Genomic DNA, 20,503 nt, shown 5'->3' with positions numbered 1-20,503 from the left:
AGTATAGGTCATCTGGCACCAGAATCTTTAACTTAAAATTGTGTGATTTATTTTTTTTAGGATCTGAAATGTATATTTATATATACAAATATAAGCTTATTATTTTCACTATAACATAAGTAAGGGACCAACAAGATGGGCTTAGTAGGTAAGGGTACTGGCCAACTAGCCTGGCCCATCCACATATGTACACAAATAAATAAATAAATGCTCAGGAGTGTATTGATTATAGTGCAGTACACATTACAGACTCCTAAGATCTCTTGAGGGTGTATGATTTCCCTTCTGCCTTTCAGTCAGATTCCTGCTGGACCTTCTCACTACTTGGAGTCAATATTGTTACGTTTAAACCTTCTGATTCTATCATTTGATGACAGTCAGTGACGATATGATTGGCCCTGTGTTTTTTCCCTGTTTTTGGAACTAGGTAGCTGTTGCTGCATGAGGAAATACTTACTTACGTGTTCTTTTATCTTTTCTCATAGCTGGACAAATTTGCCAGCATAAGAATCCCAGGGAGCAAGAAAGAGAGACCGCCTCTCCCCCATCTGAAGACCGCATCTGGAAGCAGTGATTGCTCGTCAGCCTCTTCAGAGACAATGGAAAACCTTCCAAAGCCACTGTCAGAGAATGAAGTCTTAAAACTTTTTGAGAAGATGATGGTAAGAGTTTTGATGCTTTCTGTGGTTTTCAGTTGTATTCAGAGTATTTTAAAAAGTGAAGTATCAAATGGCATCTTTTATATTGAAAAGATTGTGTGGTCTGAGTTCATTTGCTTTTCAGATAGTTGCAGAGTTCTCTTGTCATCAAGGGTTCTGGGTTGTTTCTTTGTCCTTGTTGTATTCCGTTAGCAGCGCTCAGTATGCCCATATTGTTTATGGCACTCCATCAGTTGTGTTTGTAGAACTGTGCTATGCCTTTTCTTGGACAGACACATGGTGCCCTTTGGTGCCTTGGTCATTTGGCCTTTACCTGTTACTTTCTGACAGATTCACCCTTTGATTTTTTCATCTAAATAGCTGATTTGATCAGGAATTCATGCATATTAAGTACGTTCAAACCATTTACTAATGGATGCTGCTTTTATTTTATATAAATTGATTTTTATCTCTATAGTTGCCACTTTCAAATTTCATATCTATTATGATTCAAAGCAAATATTTGAAAAATTGCATAAGTAGTGCGAGAAGGTAGTGTTTAAGAATTCAGTTCTTTATAAGTTCAGAGTAGGAAGAATGTATAGTTTTTTGAGATACCTAATTAATTTCAAGGAAAATATGTCAGATAGCAAGTGGCAGTATTTTCGGGAAATTTGCAGAGAAAGTCAGCTTGGGCCAAGTGGCAACTGAGGGTTTGTATAGGCAGAGGGAATGACAGTCTCTTGCTATGGAGGAAATAGCAGTAAGCAAAATTGTAGAGCTAGTCTCTGAATAGCTCCTGGAACCAGTGAGAGGTCTGACAAGGTAGCTTGGAGTGATGACTTGGTATTCTGACTTTTGTAAGTCCTTTTGAGGTGCTCTGTGTATTTCCAGGTCATTGTCTATTCTTTATATGTGTGCTCTTTTGTCTATCAGATTCGGCAGCTTAATCCATTTCTTTTCCAATGGAAGTTATTGCATTTGCTCATTAGTGTTGGCTCTGATGTGTGCATGAAATCTGGAAACTATTAATAACTCTTCTGTACTCGTTCAGCAGGAGTGTTATATTATACTGCCTTAGTTTTTATTTTTCACAAGTATTTGGTTTAGTGTTAACACCTAGAGTGTCAGAAGACCCCAGATAGAAGAAAACTCAGCTTGTCTTTGTGGGAGTTGTAGTAAGTGCCAGTGGTTGTGAATATACTTGTAATATTTATTATTTGATTCACACAAACTCTAGACTTGGGAAGCTCATATACGATTATACCAGATTCTAATGAAGTGTTACTTTTTTTTTTCTTAACCTACACATTTGGAATTCCTCCCCTTTGACACGATGAGCTGTTATAATCTTGGCCAAAGACAAAGAAAACCTCTTTTTGCTAGTCCTTGCCAGCAGCAGTGATGCTTGTGTGAAGGTGGCTCTCTTCAGGATCACTTTTGCTACCTGACATGGTGGAGGGAGGGCCTTTTCCTTCCATTCCCTGAGCCTGTACCTTAATTGCCTGTGAAATTTTGGAATGGTACTGCTCGGGCTCTTCTCAGTACATTAAAATTCTCTCCTTAAATTATAATGTGAGTACCATCTGAGTAAGTAGCGAAAGCAGCCCACTGCTGTTAAACATTGTGGAGAACACATTTTTATGATCACATGCAGTTACTTAAAGGAACAATCATCCAAGAAATACTGAATATCGTTTATACTCTTCATTTTGTGATTGCTGGGATCACTTGAAGATAAAAGCAAGTATGTGCAGGTCAGTTGGATCTGGGCAATTTGAAGTTATTTTGGATGCTTGATGAGTAATGGGCCAGATCGCTTATTAAATTGTAGGCAAGGCTGCTTGGCAATAGCTCTTTTCATTCAACCTTCCTTTTATTTAGCAGAAGTAGACCGGAAGCATTTTTTGGCGTGCTGTTAAATATGCTAGCTGCTAAGCTATCTTTCAAACAGAGAGAGCAGATTCTTTTCTTCTCTTTCTGAAGTCTAGATTCTATTAGAATGCCTTGAATACAAACCCTGCTCTTGACTCTGAAGCTGAAAGCTGAAGAAACCGAGCAAATGTCTCTTGCCTTCTTTAAATGTGAGCTAGAGACATTTTTCTGGGGACCATTGTTTACAGATTTAAAGTTGATTTTATGTCGGTGGAGAAAGCTAGAGTTACACTGGACTGCGGGTGTTCTGAGCCACGTGGGGAGTGTCACTCTAGAATATAGCCATGCTCTGAGGCAGCAGGGAGGGCCAGCCTCCATGAACTGAACTTGGAACAGCCATGCAGAAGCATATTTATTGATTGTTATACAGTGCTTTCTTTCTTTCTTTCTTTCTTTCTTTCTTTCTTTCTTTCTTTCTTTCTTTCTTTCTTTCTGTGAAACAAGCCCCTAAAGCCCCCAACCCTCTGCTACTTTACTCCTTATTGTGCAGTGCTCAATAGTGCAAGACATTCTGGGTGTGCCAGGACTGTCTTGTGATTAGAGGCATGCAATGGTTATAAACCTCCTTCAGAAAAGCAGCTCTATCAATAAAACAGAAAACAGTCACTCCTTTCGTTTTTCTTTTTGAGTTTTTGAGGCAGGGATGCTCTGGTTAGCCTTGGATTTCCTGGAACTTACTCTATAGACCAGGTGGGCCTGGAACTGAGAGATCTGCCTGCCTCTGCCTCCTGACTGTTGCGATTAAAGGTGTCTTCCACCACCACTTGGCTGCAATCACTGTTTTCTATAATGATTTCATCAAAGTCAAAGTACTTTTAGAAAACAACTATTTACTCTGATGTCTACCCTAGGTACAGTGAAAAACAATTACTGTTTTTCTAATGTTTACCCTAGATACAATGATTTTTACTAGAATTCCACATACTGGACTTGATCTATAGTATTTTAAAGTATATGTTTGTATATGTTCTTTATTATTTGTGAATTTCAAATATACATGCAATGTATTTTGATCATACTCACTCTGCAACCCTTCCTGTAAATCCTCCCAGATCCACCCCATTACTGCACCCCTTTTCAATTTCATGATATATACACACACATATGTACATATATACATGTACATCTATATGTAGACTTACATATGCATGTATACATGTACACATAGGTGTATATACATATATGTAGACACATAAAAAATTTACATTGGATAATAAGTTTTAATATATATTATTCACTGACTCCAATTTGTGTTGCTCATCTATTGGAATGTTGAGAACGGTCAGCCTACTAGGGGCCATGTCCTTAACACTCTTCCTTTCCTAGAGGCCAGCCATCAGCTGGCAAAAAGATTCTCACTTAGGGATGGGCCTCATCAACCTCTCCTTCCTGCATGCTAGGATGGCCTGGCTTGATCCAGTAGAGCTCTTGTGCAGGCAGCCACAGCTACTCCGAGCTGCAGAATGCATTAGTTCTTTCATGCCCAGAAGACACTGTTTTGTCTAGATCCTCCCAGACTTCTGACTCTTAGGATTGTTCTGAGTCTTTTGTTCTGGGTCTCTAGTCATGGGTGGAGGAAGAAGATATAGATGCCTCGTTTGTGGCTGAGCATAACTTTTTATTAACAAAATTCTCCTGACAGGAACATTTAATAATCAGCTCTGTTAACCTTTTGGCATTTGTGCTTGCAAAAGTTTCATCATATTTAAAATTTATATGTAGAGTCTTTGTGTTATAATTGTGCAGTTTTAAAAACAATTATTCCTATTTACCAATTATGTAAAGTATTTAATTTGTCCATGAAGTAGCAACTTTATTTTGAAGAACACTTATTTTTCTTCCTTAATATAGTCCTCTGAAATATTACTGACTTGATTATTTAATGAATGCAAAGTATAGTGTAATACTTCAACATTTCATTTTTGCTTAGAGAATTGATTTTCTTGGTCTCATAATGGTCTGGTTTCTAAAGCAGTGACAAATGTTTAGTTGCACATCTAGATTTTGTGTTTATTTATAGGTGAGTACACATATCTATGGGGGCACATGCCACAGTGCATTTACAGAGGTCAGAGGACAACTTGCTGGAGTCAGTTTTCTGTCCACCATGTGGCCTCCAGCGATTGTACTCAGCTTGTTAGGCTTGCTGTCAGACACTCTTATTTGCTGAGCCATCTCCCCCACTCTCAGCTAAACTTCCTAAGAGCTTCCCTCAACCTTTGTTTATATTTTGGTATCTACTGAAAGCTCGTCTTGGTTTTATGTGAGTCTTATATGTATGAACTAGTTGGAATCAACATTGGATAGACATATAACCTTGATATCTGTCGTTAGTGGATACTCTTGCATCCTTTTTAAAAATTTTTAAATTTCATTAATTTTTTCAGATTACAACTCAATTGTTATCCCATCACTTGTATCCTCCCATTCCTCCCTCCCTCCTTCCCTCCCTCCCTTCCTCCTTCCCTCCCACTTTTACCCTATTCCCCTCCCCTAGGTCTATGACTGAGGGGGACCTCCTCTCCCTCTATATGGTCATAGGCTATCAAGTCTCATCTTGGTTGCCTGCTTATTCTTTCTTTGGGTGCCCTCAGGCCTCCCCATCCAGAGGAAGTGGTCAAATATAGAGCACGAGAGTTCATATCAGAGTCAGTCCCTGCTCTCCACATAACTGTGGAGAATGCCCTGACCATTGGCTAGGTCAGAGTAGGGGTCTGATGTTTCCTACTTGTATTGTCCTTGGTTAGTACAATAGTTTGAGCAGACCCCCCTGGGCCCTGATCCACCCATCATGATGTTCTTCTTGTAGGTTTCTAGGACCCTCTGGGTCCTTCTATTTCCGCATCTCCTATATTTCTCTTACCTAGAGTCCCAATGGGATGTCTTCACATCTTTCCCAATCTCCTGGTAAGTGAAGACTTTCATAGGACATGCCTTTTGGGCTAGTGCCCACTTATAAGTGAGTATATACCGTTTGAGTCTTTCTGCTTCTGGGTTAACTCACTCAGTATGATCATTTCTAGTTCCATCCATTTGTCCACAAATTTTGGGGATTCCTTGTTTTTTAATAGCTGAGTAGTATTCCACAGTGTAAATATACTGCAGTTTCTTTATCCATTCTTCTACTGAGGGACATTTAGACTGTTTCCAGGTTCTGGCTATTATGAATAAGGCTGCTATGAACATGGTTGAGCAAATGTCTCTGTTGTGTGCTCTTGTGTTCTTTACTGACTGTAATGAATCTGACTTTTTGAACGACATGAGCTCAGTGGGTACAACTAAAAGTGACTTGTTTCCTACAGGTGTTGCCTCTTAGAGTTAGTTCTTTCAATTTGTTTTTTTTTCTTCAAATAACAAAAAATGTCTAGCTTACTACATATGGTCATCAAAAGAAAGCATGTCTTTCTTCACATTGTGGACTTGGTTTACTAGGAGATGACTGTAGGTGTCATTGGTAGAGGTATATTTGCCCACCATACTCCTCCTTGCTTTTCTTTCTTACCTAGATTGAATCTGACCACTGTAAGATTAACCTGGAATGGAGGACCAAGCATTTCTTGGCTTTGGATGTTTATAACCTGCCATTGGTATCCTATGGTATTATCTTAGTTTCTGGCATATTGCTGTTAAAGCAAATCTTTCTGGATTAAAACAACATACATGCTATTATTTTATAGGTTGAAAATCTAACCTGGTTCTATAGGCTTCATGAGGTTGAAGCTAGTGTCAGCTGTCATGGTCACTTACCGCTCATTTAGGTTGTTGTCAAAATCCTGTTTCTTGCAGTTGGGAGGCTGAGGTCCCTTTCCTTGTTGCAGGCGGGGCACTCAGTTTCTGGAGGCCTTTTTCTTGTCTTACATGCGTACTCCACTGAATCTGTCATGCTTAGAGAATACAGGCTTCTTGTTCTAATGTGCCAGCCTTCTGTCTTCATTCAGAGAAAGCTGTCTGTTTTAATCTAGGCTCTGAGAGACAGCCCAAGAAAGTCTCCTTAGTTTGAGATCCATTGCTATACATCCGTATAGGTAGAGTACATATAGGGTAGTGGGCTTCTCTGTGGGTGTCTGTGATGCATATCATAGGCATAGAAGATTACAAATGCTGGCATTGTTTCCCTGATAGTTTGTCTCTGCTTTCCTCTGATGTCACCTACTATTCACGTGTTACTATCACCATCGTTTATGTGGCTACTCAACCCCACCCTCTTCTTCTGAGGTAAAATGCATTTCCTATTTGCATGCAATAGTTGGACAGTTTAGTTCTGAATTTACCCGATATTCATATTCTGTTAATGGAAAGCCAATATGTTCTAAATTTTCTTAGGATTAACATACTCTGCCTTCCGCAGAGATAGTTTACTCTGGATATTTCTATAATAGTTTACAATTTTGCAGCTTTTCCTTTTGGTCATATACCTGTCAGATTGTAAATGGCTTTTTAATACTAAATTCTCTAAATAACCCATGGCATTGATTCCTATTTTCCTTGTGGGTAGAGTGATGCCTCTTTTCTGGTCCTTAGTTACATCCTCTCTGTCTCATTTTTCCTTCTCTTCTATCTATTCTTTTCTTCCCTTACTGTTACATATGGCTCTTCTATGTTATTTTTATAGCCTTTGATTTTTCTCTTTACATTTCTTACAGCATTGGAGCTGGGCATGTTGTATGGTATCTCCCATTGCCTTCCATACAAGAGAAGTTAAAATTAGCTATCTAAAAGGTGTCAAATCCAAAACATTAGAATTGAGATACATACTATTCCTTAACAATGGCATCAAATTAGTGTTCACTCTGAAAAGCTCACACTGAAGTCTGAGCCATCTTTACCCCATTGGGGCATTTGCCCGCCTTATTATCTGTCAGCACTTTTCTTCTCCTATTGTACCTCTTGTGGGGCAGTTGCAGTGGCTTCTTCCCTTTGTCCTGCCATGTTTCTGAGAACTCTCACACTCAATCTTCATGTCTTAGTGCAAACAGTCTTTAAAATCTTCCTCATTCCTCACCTCACCTCTGAGCTGAGATACATGAGTGCCTTACAGATTTTGTCCTTTATTACTGGATATCATTGTCCCTACTAGATTAGCTACCTAGTATCATGATTCCAAACAAATGTCTATTGAATATATGAAACTTCTCAACTTTTAAGATTTCTTGAGACATTGTCTCACTATATAGTTTTGCTGGCCTGAAGTTGCTATGAGCCTGGCCTCAAACTTGCTGAGATCCTCTGCTGCTGTCCTCAGGGTGCTATAATCAAAGGCGAGTACCAAGGCCAGGAAACTTAAGATTTTTAAAGGTATTTTGTGTTTCTCTGCTTTAAACTCTTAAGTTGGGTGGAGATTAGCTGCAATTGCTCTCCTGTCCAGTAACACAGAAATATTAAGAAAATGAAGAGATTTTTATTTCATGTATCCATTTTTTTCATTTTCTCATGTTAACTATTGAGAAGTTGAACACTATCAGGATGCCATCATCAACAAGCATTGAGTGCCAGTGATAAGAAAATCAATCTGTCAATAACTAAATTCTAGAGTCCTCTCTAGAACTGTGCAGAGAAAACAATCTAATCAAGTTGCTTCATATAATCACATATTAATCAAGATGCTGTGATCACTTTTTGGGAAGATATTTTTCAGTCTTTGCCATAGCATAGAAATAGGAGAAAACACATTTGTAAAATAATGCTATCTAGAGAGCTTATACTTGATGTGTCTCCTGGCACTAGAGCTTGGGTGACCTCCTGTCTAATGCATATATTGGCATTTTTATTAAATGGAAATGAAAAAGATACTAAAGATATTACATTTGTGTTAGAAACAGTGTTCAGTATATAATAGAAATGTAAATCTACTTCTGCTTTCCTAATTGCACAATATTTCAAACATGGAATGGTATAGAAAATAATACAACGAAACATCATTGACAAAATTGAAGTTTTTTTAATACTGCTTCCAAAACCATATTTTTTCTTTTTCTTTCATACATCTATGAAGACCACCTTCACTGTCTCAGTTTTGTCCTGTGGGAAAGTCAGCCTTGTCTGAGGTTAAGTGACTGTTTAATTCTGTAATGTAATTTATGAGGAAATGCCCAGTGTTTATGAAAGTTTCACTGTAAGTGAATGAGACACTTTAATCAATGGTGGTGCTCTTACCCAAGAGATTATGTATGTAATGGGTGTCTGTGCTGGCAGGTGATTCTGAATGTGCTTGATAGTTCTGGCTAGACATTATCCCCAAATATATCACACTTGGGAATCACATTGACTATTCAATACATTTCTTGTGTCTTCTATTAAAATTAGAGTATATATAATAAAAGCAATACTTAATTGTTCTATTTTTATTTGTGCTTGGTATTGGTATGAGAGCAAATTGAAAATTACTTTTTAATTGAGAGATTGTTTACACTGTTCACTGTAGATATAAACTAAAGTTGATAGACAAAAGAAAAAGCTTACTTATGTATTAACAGTTGAATATCGTAAAGTAGTAATAAAGTTTATTCTACATTGTAATTCTTGTGAACATTTCCATTTCATTTTATTATTTCATCTTAATATATGTATATCTGTAGCCATGCCTGTGTGTCTTTATGTGGAGGTCAGGGGTCAGGTGTAAATTTGTAGGAGGCATCTCTTGTTGCTGTTTTCAGGGTAGGTTCTTTGAGCCTTTGGGATTCTGCCATCCTTATCTTCTTAGTGCTGTGACGACATTGTGCCTGACCTCTGAGGCGAGTGCTGGGGATCTAGCTCTGGTCCTCATGCAATGTAGCAAGCACTTTATTGACTGACACATCTCCAGAGCTCTCAGATTGTTGCTGGTGTTGTTCTTTACTTTTCTATTTATGTCTAAACCCAATCTAAAGATAAACATAATTGTATTGTCAAAATAAGACAGATTTTGCTAGTATTGTTATAACGCTGTGGAATCTCATTTCTCAGTAGGCATGGAACCATTCATGGTAGTGAAAATAAATTTCAATGTGGGGATAAACACAAAGGCCATTTTATTTTTGTGTGATGTGGAAAAGAAATACAAATGTGCTTAAGAATAGTGTTGTACTTTTTGAAGATATTTGGGTAAAATCATGCTTTTAGGATGTTGAGCTTCATAGTTCCAAGACAGATAATTAGGGTGTCGGACCTCCTCTTAAGATGTTTAGTTAATTGGTGACTGTATTGATGTGATGTTAATAAATACCTTGCAAACCCTGAGACAATACACAAACATGATTAAAATCCAGGATATCCACTGACTTAAGAGTTAGTGTTTAGCTTTTCTGTAGCTATGTTAATTTTTATCTCCCGGTGTTTTTATTAATTCCTAAAATGTAGTGATCAGTTGCAGTAATGTCTTTCCCCTATCCGTTTTGTGTCTGTTGCCATACTATAAAGTGCTTATTTTCCTTTCTGGCAGAAGTCCCTCACACCTGACCATCTTCAACTTGCTGCTTGTATGTATTTGCCCATTGCTCAAATAGTCAATCATTTTAAATTTAATCTGACTTTCCATGGTGTTAACTATCCCATTCAATTTGATGTATGCACATTTAATGAGGATGCTGTCTTGTAAAATCTACATTCATGAATGAAAAGATTGAGTCTAACATTTGTAATTCAGTTGAAAAAAATACCCCCTCTCTGGTTGCCGTTCTCCAGTCAATTGCTCTTTACTGTCTAATATGCTCATATACTAAGTTTACATCTTTGTTTCCGAGTTTTGCCGGAGATAGTGTCAAAATATTTGCTTTGTGCCAGTATTTTGTCAGAATATGGTGAAGTCAGTGTGTCTAAAAAATGTAGCAGCAAAATGGCGAAGTTTTGTTATATAGGACCCTCTGGCTTTCTCCATCTGGAGACAGCTACTGGTTTAACCTGGTGTCCAGGCTGGACCTGCCCCTGGACCTTTGTACAAAGTAGAAAGCATATTCCTTTCCTTTGCTGGGCATGGTATCTGGTGAAGTCATGAAATTTAGTGACGTTTGGGAGGAGTCTCAGCTCCATTCACTCTGCGCAGGTGCTTTTGTGCGGTGCTCAGTTACACACCGACCCTGATCGCATGTCACCGAGGTACTGTGTGGTTCTCCAGTGCTCCCTTTGTAGGAACAATGCATTTCAGCCTGTCTTCTCTATCTCACTGTTTGAAGAGCTGAATTCTGCTGGTGAAGCTATTGCATTGATTTCTGAAGCCTTTGAGAGTTTTCTAGGAATAGTGTTTGCTTAGCGCTCCAGGCTAGACCTGCAAATATTCTGGCTCCTGCTCCGTTTTCAGAACTTTATTCCCTTATCTAATGATTGTTGTAAAATAGGATTGGCAAAATTTTGTATGAGAAGTTTATGTCTGCATTTTAAAAGTGACCAATGAGGTCTATCCACTGTGAAATACATAGCAAATTGCATTAAGAACAAAAACTGGTCTGGATACTGAAAAAGGAAGTCACACGGAGTAAAGCAAAAGTGTTAAATGAGTATGCACAGGAGATCTGGAAAAAGACAGACAGGTGGCAATCCTAATGGTTGTAGAAATGTTGATGGATTAAAGAATTGGTCTGCATGGAGGCAGAAGATACTGGTGTGGATTTTATTGGGATAAAGGAAAAGGGTTGCAAGCAAATTGTAAGAGGGAAGATTGAGGTGGGGGGCAGGAGTGTGGAAGTGATACTTGAGGGAGGGCATCTTTTAGATGATAAGGACCAGGTGTGACCTTGGGACCAGGGGCTGAGATCAATGACATTGAAGGTTGCTGGTGGCAAGAAAGCCAGTGCCATCCAGGGCCTTCATGGGCTTTATATGCAGGCAATATATTCTATATATATATATATATATATATATATATATATATATATATATATATATATATATATATATATGGAAACAAGCACAACCAACTAGACAGATGAGAGTTCAGGTGCAAGTTGCAGAAGCACAGTCAATTGGAAGTACTCCCCTAAACGCCATCAGTAGTGGGGTTATGTCAAAAATAAAATGGTGCTTATTAATGTTTAATATGGAGCCTACTCAGCCATTTAATTCCTATTTAAGATAAAAGAAGCTTGAAGAGTCTTTTGTGGAAACATTGCTTGGGCAAGGGTCCAGATACATAGCTCACAGCAGGCTTGAAGTCCAAAGCGGGGGCCAGTGGAAATAACCTTAGGCTTTGTGTTGGGAAAAGGTCTCAAGGGGTGCCTGGTCCCTGAGTTGTGAATGGAGTTTTGTTACCTGTGTTTGAACTCTTCTTGGTAGCCTTGAGTTTGTCATTATTTTTTTCTTCTACCCAGTCAGATTGTGTATTTATTTTGGACAAATACTCTAAAATTTGTTTTGGTAAGTTTAGAGGACTTAAATTTCCTTTTCTTTTTTTCTTTGTTCCATTTATTTCTCCCCCACTTTTTTATGTTGTTCATTAAAACCTTTATTTTTGTCTTTTCCAACAACTTTATTTTAAACTTATAACGTAGAGAAATTTCATGAACAGTGGAGTTCTTATATATCTACCCTTTACTCAGTTTCTTGTCAATATCTTCTATAGTATTTTGACAGTTATTAAATGAATTAAACATTGTCAGTGCTGCTAACTCAGTTAGAGACCGTGTTTCTAGCCACTCCTCTTTTATGTCCAGGATTGTGTCAGCAGTTGGCATTTTGTTCCCATTTCTCTTTCACTCAGCGACAAATCCTCATTTTATGAGCGACACTTGTGAAGACTTGTGCTTCTTTGGTAGAGTGCTCTCAATTTGAGTTTGCCCCGTTACCTTTCCCCTTATGTCCTTCCTTACAATTAGGCTGAAAAAGCTCTGGGAAGAATATCACAGACTTGATGTATCCTTCCCAATGTATCATTATCCAGGGATATGCTATATTGGTGTCTGTGGTTGTGGTAGTTTGATCTGTTATGCAAGGTGAAGTCTTCAGGGTTTTGTAGTTACTATTGCTGTTTTTTCTTTTACTAGCAGAAGTTTTGTGCAATTTAGCAAATTACTCATCAAACCTTATAATTATGTCTTCTGTGTAGTTTCTCTTCAGCACCTTTATCTAAAAAATATAATATATTGCAGTAAACTGCCATATTGAGTCTGTCAAAAAATCTGTAGTTATGTTATCATTTTCTGCCTTTATTTACAGCATAGAAGGTATCACATATTAAATTTGGGAGGATGAATCAGTTAATTCACAATGATTTATAGTGCTCATTTAGGCAATCTATATGAGTTCTTTTTTTATTTTTAGTTATATTAGAAGCTTTATTTTAATGAAGGAAATTAGTTTTAAACGTCGTAGTGGATTTTGGTTGCTGCTCCACACACGCCCGTCTGTGTTTATCCAGGGTCCCTGGGATGATGAAGGTCCTCAAATAACTTATTGTTATCTTCAGGTGTTTACTCCCAAACCAGCTCCTTAACTAACTCCAGGCTTGGACTAGCTGGTGGTGTTGAGGCTGGTCTCTCCAGGTGGTCCAGACTGTGCTGCAGTGTAGACCAAAGTGGCACTACACTGTTGATACCATTCTTGCTTCTGTTTTGTTTCCTCATCTTTCCTTATGCTGAGATCATGTGTATAAGCCACTGCACTTTGCCATCTCCCACTCTCTGTCTTTATTGAAGTTCAACTAAAAGATGGAGGCTGATGATTTTCAGAGAACATAAACTGAGAAAAAAAAAATTGCTGTCATGTTCATTCTGTCTTTCCCAATCTAGATCTGCTCAGTTTTGTAGATAGCATTCTGAGAGGCCTAATTTCTCTGTAACACAAAATAGAGATGTGCATTTTCTAGGACAAAACTCTTTGTGTGTTTTTTAGGGACTTCATTACTTCTCAAAGCTGGGTGCTATTGCTTCAGGAGTTTTTCTTCTAGCACTGTTTTCTATAGATAAAAATCTTAGATTTTAAAAAAAAATCTTACATTATATATTTCCATATGATTATTTTTTCCTTATCCTTCCTTGTTTCTCTTTTCAATGCCCTTTCCTCCCTGTATTGAATAATACAACTTGTATTGAATAGTAACTTGTTAGGTTTAGTCATATGCCTCGGGGTGCTACATCAGACTTGACTGTGTGGTGGGAGTTAATTAAGTCCAATTTTCCTTCTCTATCCTCTTCTCCCTTTAAGCAAAACAAAATATGGGGATCTGTCGTCTCACATTTCTCAGGAAAAATTCTGCCGTACTTACATGAAAGAGTTGCCATAAACCGGGGGAAAGGAGTGAGAAGTGCTCTAACACAAGTTCACTAGGTGGGGTCTCTAGTGAGGCCTGAGCCAAAAGGAATACTAATAGCTAGACTGGCATATGGAAAGGGCTTTATTAAGGGAATTGTCTTACAAGATTATGGAGCCTCATTCCTATCACAGGTCTTCTAGAAATGGAGAAGGAGAGAGGCTATGGGACCTGGTGATTCCCAGTGCAAGGCTCAGTACCTGAGAAGCTGGAGTGTGGAATTGGAGTAGACGTGGACCCAACTTCTAGAGTTTGGAAGGCTGTAGAACCAAGGGTAGGAGAGAAGGGTACCCACTTGGTAGAGGAAATTGACCCTTCCTTTGCCCTTTGATGATCTGGGTCCTCAGCTGAGTGGATAGTGCTTGGATAGGGTGAGGGTGTATCTTCTCAATCAGTTGATTGATTCAAGTGGCCAGCTTGTACGGGAAACATCTCACAGACACTCTATCCTGTCTACCAGCTGTCTGGTTACCTCTCACCCCAAGGATTAATCTAAAATTAACTGCCAACTAAGATTGAGTTTCCAAACCATTCTTAGTCATGGACGGATATTATTTGGTAACACCTCATTGAAAAGAAAATAATGGCTTAACATCTTTTTAAATCTTACAACTATTTATCTTAAAATTTTAATTTTATTTCAGCTAAGCTAATAGGTTATCTGTTTCTTAGTATTCTGTGTCTATTAACTATTTTAACTTGCTGTTGTAAATAATTTAATACAGATCATAGATGGTTGTAGGTCTCCCTACTTATTATTTCCCAACTCTTACCTTTTTTCTTCCAGTGTAGTTCTTTTTATGTTTAATAGTTATTTAATAATTGTACCTTGTCACCAGCTCCACTGTGAATTCAACACATAAGCCTAATGGGCAATGATCAAATCATGGAAATTAGCATAACCATCACCTCAACAATTTATCATTTCTTTGTGTTAGAAACACTTAAATCCTTTTTCATTTTAAAATGTAAATAAATGAGGAATTACAGTCACCCAACTGTGTTGTAGAATGCTAAAACAGTATATTTTATACAGCAAACTAGCTTCTCTCCCCTCTCCCCTTACTAGCCTCTGGCATGTGCTCTTTTCATTTAGACATCCTAGGAGATTAGTTCTTTTAACTTCCACTAACGAGGGACAGCATGCTTATTTGTCTCTGCGCCTGACTTATGACCAGTGAAATTTCCTATATATAAAAAATGAGTTACTATATTCATAATTTAAGAATTCAGTTGAATGACATAGTATACCATGTAACTATGTATATTAATGGAAACAATTGGCTTGACCATTCAATGAACCATAAGGAAACATTGCTGAATGTCTGCTTCGTTGCTGGTGTGCTGTTTTGGTATTCATGAGCTACATTTTTTAAATAAAGCACCGTGCTGGTATAGCTTGAAAAAGGCAGCATGACTATAACTTATGGAATTGCTAATTCTTACGATATCTAATGTACATTAAACCCACGTAATACTATTTACCATGTGGGTTTATATATTTTGGTTTTTCATTTTGTGTTTAATCCCATTGAATAGTGCCTAAGCTACGGTAGTTTCTATCATCATCATCATCATGATCATCATCATCATGATTGTGTGTTCATAATATGTGTCTTAGTGTTCTGTTGCTGAGAAGTGTCACCATGACTAAGGCAAATTTTATAAGAGAAAGCATTTAATTGGAGGCTTGCTAGCAGTTTCAGAGGTTTAGTCCACTATCATCATGGGAGGAAGTGTGGTGGCACACAGGCAGATGTGGTGCGGAGAAGTAGCCCAGAATTCCATATCCAGATTAGAAGGCAGCAAGATGAGAGGAAGAGAGAGACTCCCTGGCCTATTGAAACCTCAGAACTCACTCCCAGTGGTATACTTCCTCCAAGGGGCCACACTTCCTAATCCTTTCAAATAGTGACATTTCCTGGTGACCTAGAATTCAAAACTATCAGCCAGTGGAGGCCATTCTCATTCAAAATGTGGATCAGAGGACAACTCCAGGGAGATGATTCTTTCCTCCCTCTTACATGGGAATCAAATACAGGTTTGCACAGCAGGTACAATTACAAACTTAGCTTCCTTCTTATTTTATTTTTTACAATTATTCACTTTACATCCTGGTCATAGCCCCCTCCCTCTTCCCCTCCTGGCCCCACCCACCCTCTCTGTTTCCCCTATCCCCCTACACCTCAGGGAAGGGGAGACATGCCCCCTGGCCACCGTATATCAATTTGCATCAGGACTGAGTGCATCCTTTTCTTCTTTGGCCTGGCAAGGTAGCCTTACCAGAGGATAAGTGGATTTTAGCCATATAGTACACGTTAACCATACTACAATGCACAGACCCAAATAAGATAAGTAACAATGAGTAGTACCCTAGGGAGGATGCTTAAATCTCACTCAGAAGTAGAAATAGAATAGACAGCTGAAGTGGTTAAAGAGAGGGAACAGTGTAAGAGAGGGGGCACAGAGAGAAGTGAGGGTCATATCAGGCCTGGGGAGGATGGGGGTGGGGGTTGGGCAGGAGGAGAGAGGGCTTACAGAGAGAAGAAAAACCTTGGACAGGGGCTCCTCTGTCATAAGCTGGAGACCTACAATATGGGAGGATAGGAAGGTGACTCCAGCTGAGATTCCTAGTAGCAGGGGTCATGGAGACTGAAGAGGCCACCCTCTAACTATACACAACTTCTAGTGGAAGGAAGGGAACACCAACCCACCCACAAAAACTTTGACTCCAAACTTACCCTGCCAACAAGATATGCAGGGACAGAAATATAGCAGAGATTGAGGAAATGTCCAGCCAATGCCTAGCCCAACCTGAGACCCACCCCATGTGTAACAGCCAACCTGATACCATTAAGGATACTCTGCTCTGCTTACAGATGGGAGCCTAGCATAGTTGTCCTCTGAGTGGCTCTATCCAGCAGTTGATAGAAACAGATGCAGTAACCCACAGCCAAACATTGTGTGGAGTGCCCAGAATCTTGTGGAAGAGTTGGGTAAGGATAGACTCAGAAGGAACAGGAGCCCTACAGGAAGACCAACAGAGTCAACAAACCAGGGCCTAGGGGGGCCTGTGGAGACTGAAGCCCCAACCAAGGACCATGCATGGACTGGACCTAGGCCCCCTACACTGATGTATCTGATGGGCAGCTTAGTCTTAATATTGGTCCCCTAGTAAGGGGAATGGGGGCAGACTCTTGACAGTCTTTTAAAGGGGTATCTTCTTACATCAACCTTTTTGTTCTACAGGGTTAACTAAGGGAGTGCCTACTATACTTTGCCTTTTTGAATGATGGCATTGTCCTCTCTGTCACTGCCAGAATCAAGTGTTCCCAGGAACTCTAAAAATTCTTATTTTTCCACACACATGAAAAAAAAAAACATGGAAATATATTGTGATGCACGTGTTTATGTGTGGAGGACATAGAACAAACTTGTCCATGCTCCACAATGTGAGCCACTGAGCCATTTTGCTGGTCCCTCAAAATTATAGGTGAGGGGAAAGCATATAAGAAACAGTAACTTAGAAGGGAAATTGAAGCAAATAGACTGTTGTTTACCTAGGCTGTTTTTTAACCAGACCAAGAAGGGGCATTACTGATTACTTCCTTTTGTCAGCCTTTCAAATTGGAAGTTCTAAGATCTCAAAATTTCTTACCCCCTCCCTCCTTCCCTTTCTTCCTTTCTATAGGTTCTTGGTATATAGTCCAAACTTGAACTCTTAAACCTTCTGCTTAACTCCCTAGTGCTCACAATACCCATGCATTGTAAATATTTCTTTTAAAAATTTTATTTATTCACTTTACATCCTGATTGAGGCCCCCTCCCGCTTCTTCTCAAGCTCCCATCTTCCCTCTTCCCCATCCCCTCTCCCCTGGTCCTCAGAAAGGGCGTTTTCCCCCATCCCCCTATCCCTTCAGCTCGTCAAGTCCCATTAGTACTGAGCATGTCCTCTTCCTCTGTGGCCTGGCAAGGAGTCATCATAAGCAGGCAACAGTCAATGTCTGAGACAGCCCCTGCTCCCCTTACTTGGGGACTCACATGACTCCTGAGCTGTCTGTTGGATACATCTGTGTATGGGGCCTAGGTCTACTCTATGCATGGTCCTTGCTTGGGGCTTCAGTCTCAGCAAATCCCACTGGGCCCTGGTTAGTTGGCTCTGTTGGCCTTCTTTTGGAGCTTCTGTCATCTCCAGGTCCTCCTATCCATCCCCACCCCAACTTTTCCATAGACTCCCTATGCTTAGCCTAAAGTTTGACAGTGAGTCTCCCATCTGGTTGGATCTGTTGCTGAGTGTAGCTTCTCAGCATACAGTTAGTCTAGGCTTCTGTCTACGAGCAGAACAGTATAGTTACTAGTGTCAGGGGTTGGCTGTCTCCCATAGGATGGGTCTCAGGTTGGGCCAGATATTGGTTGGGCATTCCCTCAATTTCTAAAGATAATGCAGGGAAAAAGGTAGAGCATTGTAAATATATCTATCAAGGTGAAATGAAAGGAATTGTGATCTTTGAATTGTTTGGTGTCAGATAAATTTGTGATCTGCATTGTTGAAGAATGAATGTGTCACCCTTAAGAAACTTGGGGAGAAATTTGGCTTGCTGAGTTGCATAGGCTGTCTGAAGTCCTGATTTTTATGTGTTTATTTATATACATGCAAACGTTATGTGTGGCCCAGGGCTGTGGTCTATTGGAAATCATTGGTGTTGTTCTTTCCCATCAGCTCCTTTTGTCTTACCTCAGCCTCCCATCTTTCACCAGAGCAATCTCTTAAGCAATTTATAGAATTCATATACTTATGTGTCTATTTTCGACTTGGATTATTACTCAATATTAGTCTTATAGGAATGCATAAGATGCTTTAGACCCTTGCCATGTTTGGTGGTGATGAGAAATGTTAGACTTTTATCTGGCTCTAATTCACAGCTCTTGTATTCATTCAGAAGTTCAACTTCTATTTTATTTAGATCATCCATCCAGTAAATTAACTACTTAATAATTTGGATAGTGATAGAAAGGATTAAAACCATAGTATGTTATGCCATATTCTTGTATTACTACTAGGTGTATGCTATTATGCATGTGCTTGTAGCTATCCTGGAAGGTGGTGGTTTATTTACTTTTTATTTTTATAGTATGCAGATTATCTGTTTAAAACAGTACAAGATAGCTTCAGGTGCAGCTGTTGTAAAATAAATAAATATATTGAAATTTTGAATCCTAATGACCTTATGAAAGGCAGAAATCTGCAACTGTCTAATTATCTATAGTGATGTGAATATAATTTTAATAGCCTGCTGTGAATTTAAAGCTTTTCTGGTAAGTGTTTTACCTGTTAAATGATCTAGAATGCTTTCTGTCTACCCAGCTCTCCTTCCTTCAGGCAGAACCATGTGTAAATCATTCCAAAACAATTAATGCTGCTTTAGTCACAAATTATTGATTTTTCTGTTTCATAGAGTGTACGTGGAACTGCTGTTCTACTTAGATTCTAAAATCAGGCATTTTAATTGTGTTTTCCAGGAAGATATGAATTTAAATGAAGATAAAAAGGCACCATTGCGGGAAAAGGACTTCAGTATCAAAAAAGAGATGGTGATGCAGTACATTAATACTGCTTCTAAGACAGTAAGTAAAGCTGTCAGCTTGAAAAATAAGGCTGCAACATGTACTGTGGGAAACAATGCATTTGTCTAATGAAGTGCTTAAGCTTGTGCAGAACTGCAATCAGAAGGCTTTTGAATGCATAATTAGAAACAAGTATTATAATAAATTAGCTTAAGATATTTCTCATATTATTCTTTTAAAATGCTTTTTGGTTTTTGGGCTGTCTCACTGCTAAGAAGCACAGTGGTGTGTCCTCAGACCTTACCTTGTTAGTGAATTAGGCTGATCATTGATTTCCAGTGTCACTTATGAATGGGGATTATATTTGTACTATAGAACTCTTGGACAAAGATTTTCCTCTACCTCTGTAAGTTAGGATTCACAAAAGTCATTTCTGTATTGTGTATTTCCTATGGGTAAGGTCATCTAACACAGTACAAATGTAGTATTAACAGGAACATTGTATGCCCCCATAGTGCCCAGTTTTCCAGAGAAACATGAAAAGGAGTACAAATAATGACTAAGTGCCTATGAAACTATGATTATCACACTGAATTTGTTGTGTTTACCTCATTGAAATACAAATGAGTTTCACAGACGTTGTGAAAACAGGAATTGGAAGAAAATATAAAATGGAGGTATTCTAGTTGTGTTGTTTTTGCTGTAATACAACACTGATCAAAACCAACTTGGGGAGGAAAGGGCTTATTCCAGCTTACTAGTTACAGCCCACTAGTCACAGCTAAGACAGAAGCCTGGAGGCAGGAACTTAAGCAGAAACCACGGAGGGATGCTGCTTACTGGCTTGTCAGCTTGTATTCTTATGCAGCCCGGGCCCAAGTGTCCAAGTATGTTATTGCCCACAATGGCTTGGGTCTTTCATTTATAAACAATAAAGAAAATATTCTACACAGACAAGCACACAGACTAATCTGATAGAGATACTTCCTCAAGTAAGGCTCCCCATTCTCCAAGTGTGTCAAACTGACAACTGAAGTTAACTCTGAAACAGCAGGAGCCCAGCCAAGAAGTGAAAGACTGTAGAGAGTGATTTTTGGCTGAATACATAATAGGATTAGAAAGAAGTAGCTTATAACACTGGTTTTCACTG

General features: G+C 38.9%; 1 protein-coding gene across 1 annotated transcript in view; it reads left to right on the top strand.

Moving 5' to 3' along the window:
* The window catches only part of Diaph3 (diaphanous related formin 3), a 453,079-nt gene that overhangs the window by 47,862 nt on the left and 384,714 nt on the right, over window positions 1-20,503 (top strand). The window contains exons 3-4 of the mRNA XM_051160890.1: window positions 486-662; window positions 19,309-19,413. Of these exons, the coding sequence (XP_051016847.1) occupies window positions 486-662; window positions 19,309-19,413 (282 nt within the window). The remainder of the gene's footprint in view (window positions 1-485; window positions 663-19,308; window positions 19,414-20,503) is intronic.

This window comes from Acomys russatus, chromosome 18 (assembly GCF_903995435.1).
Source record: "Acomys russatus chromosome 18, mAcoRus1.1, whole genome shotgun sequence".
NCBI classification, from domain to species: domain Eukaryota; kingdom Metazoa; phylum Chordata; class Mammalia; order Rodentia; family Muridae; genus Acomys; species Acomys russatus.
The sequence above is the reverse complement of the archived record's forward strand: the minus strand, read 5'-3'. Positions and strand labels throughout refer to the sequence as shown.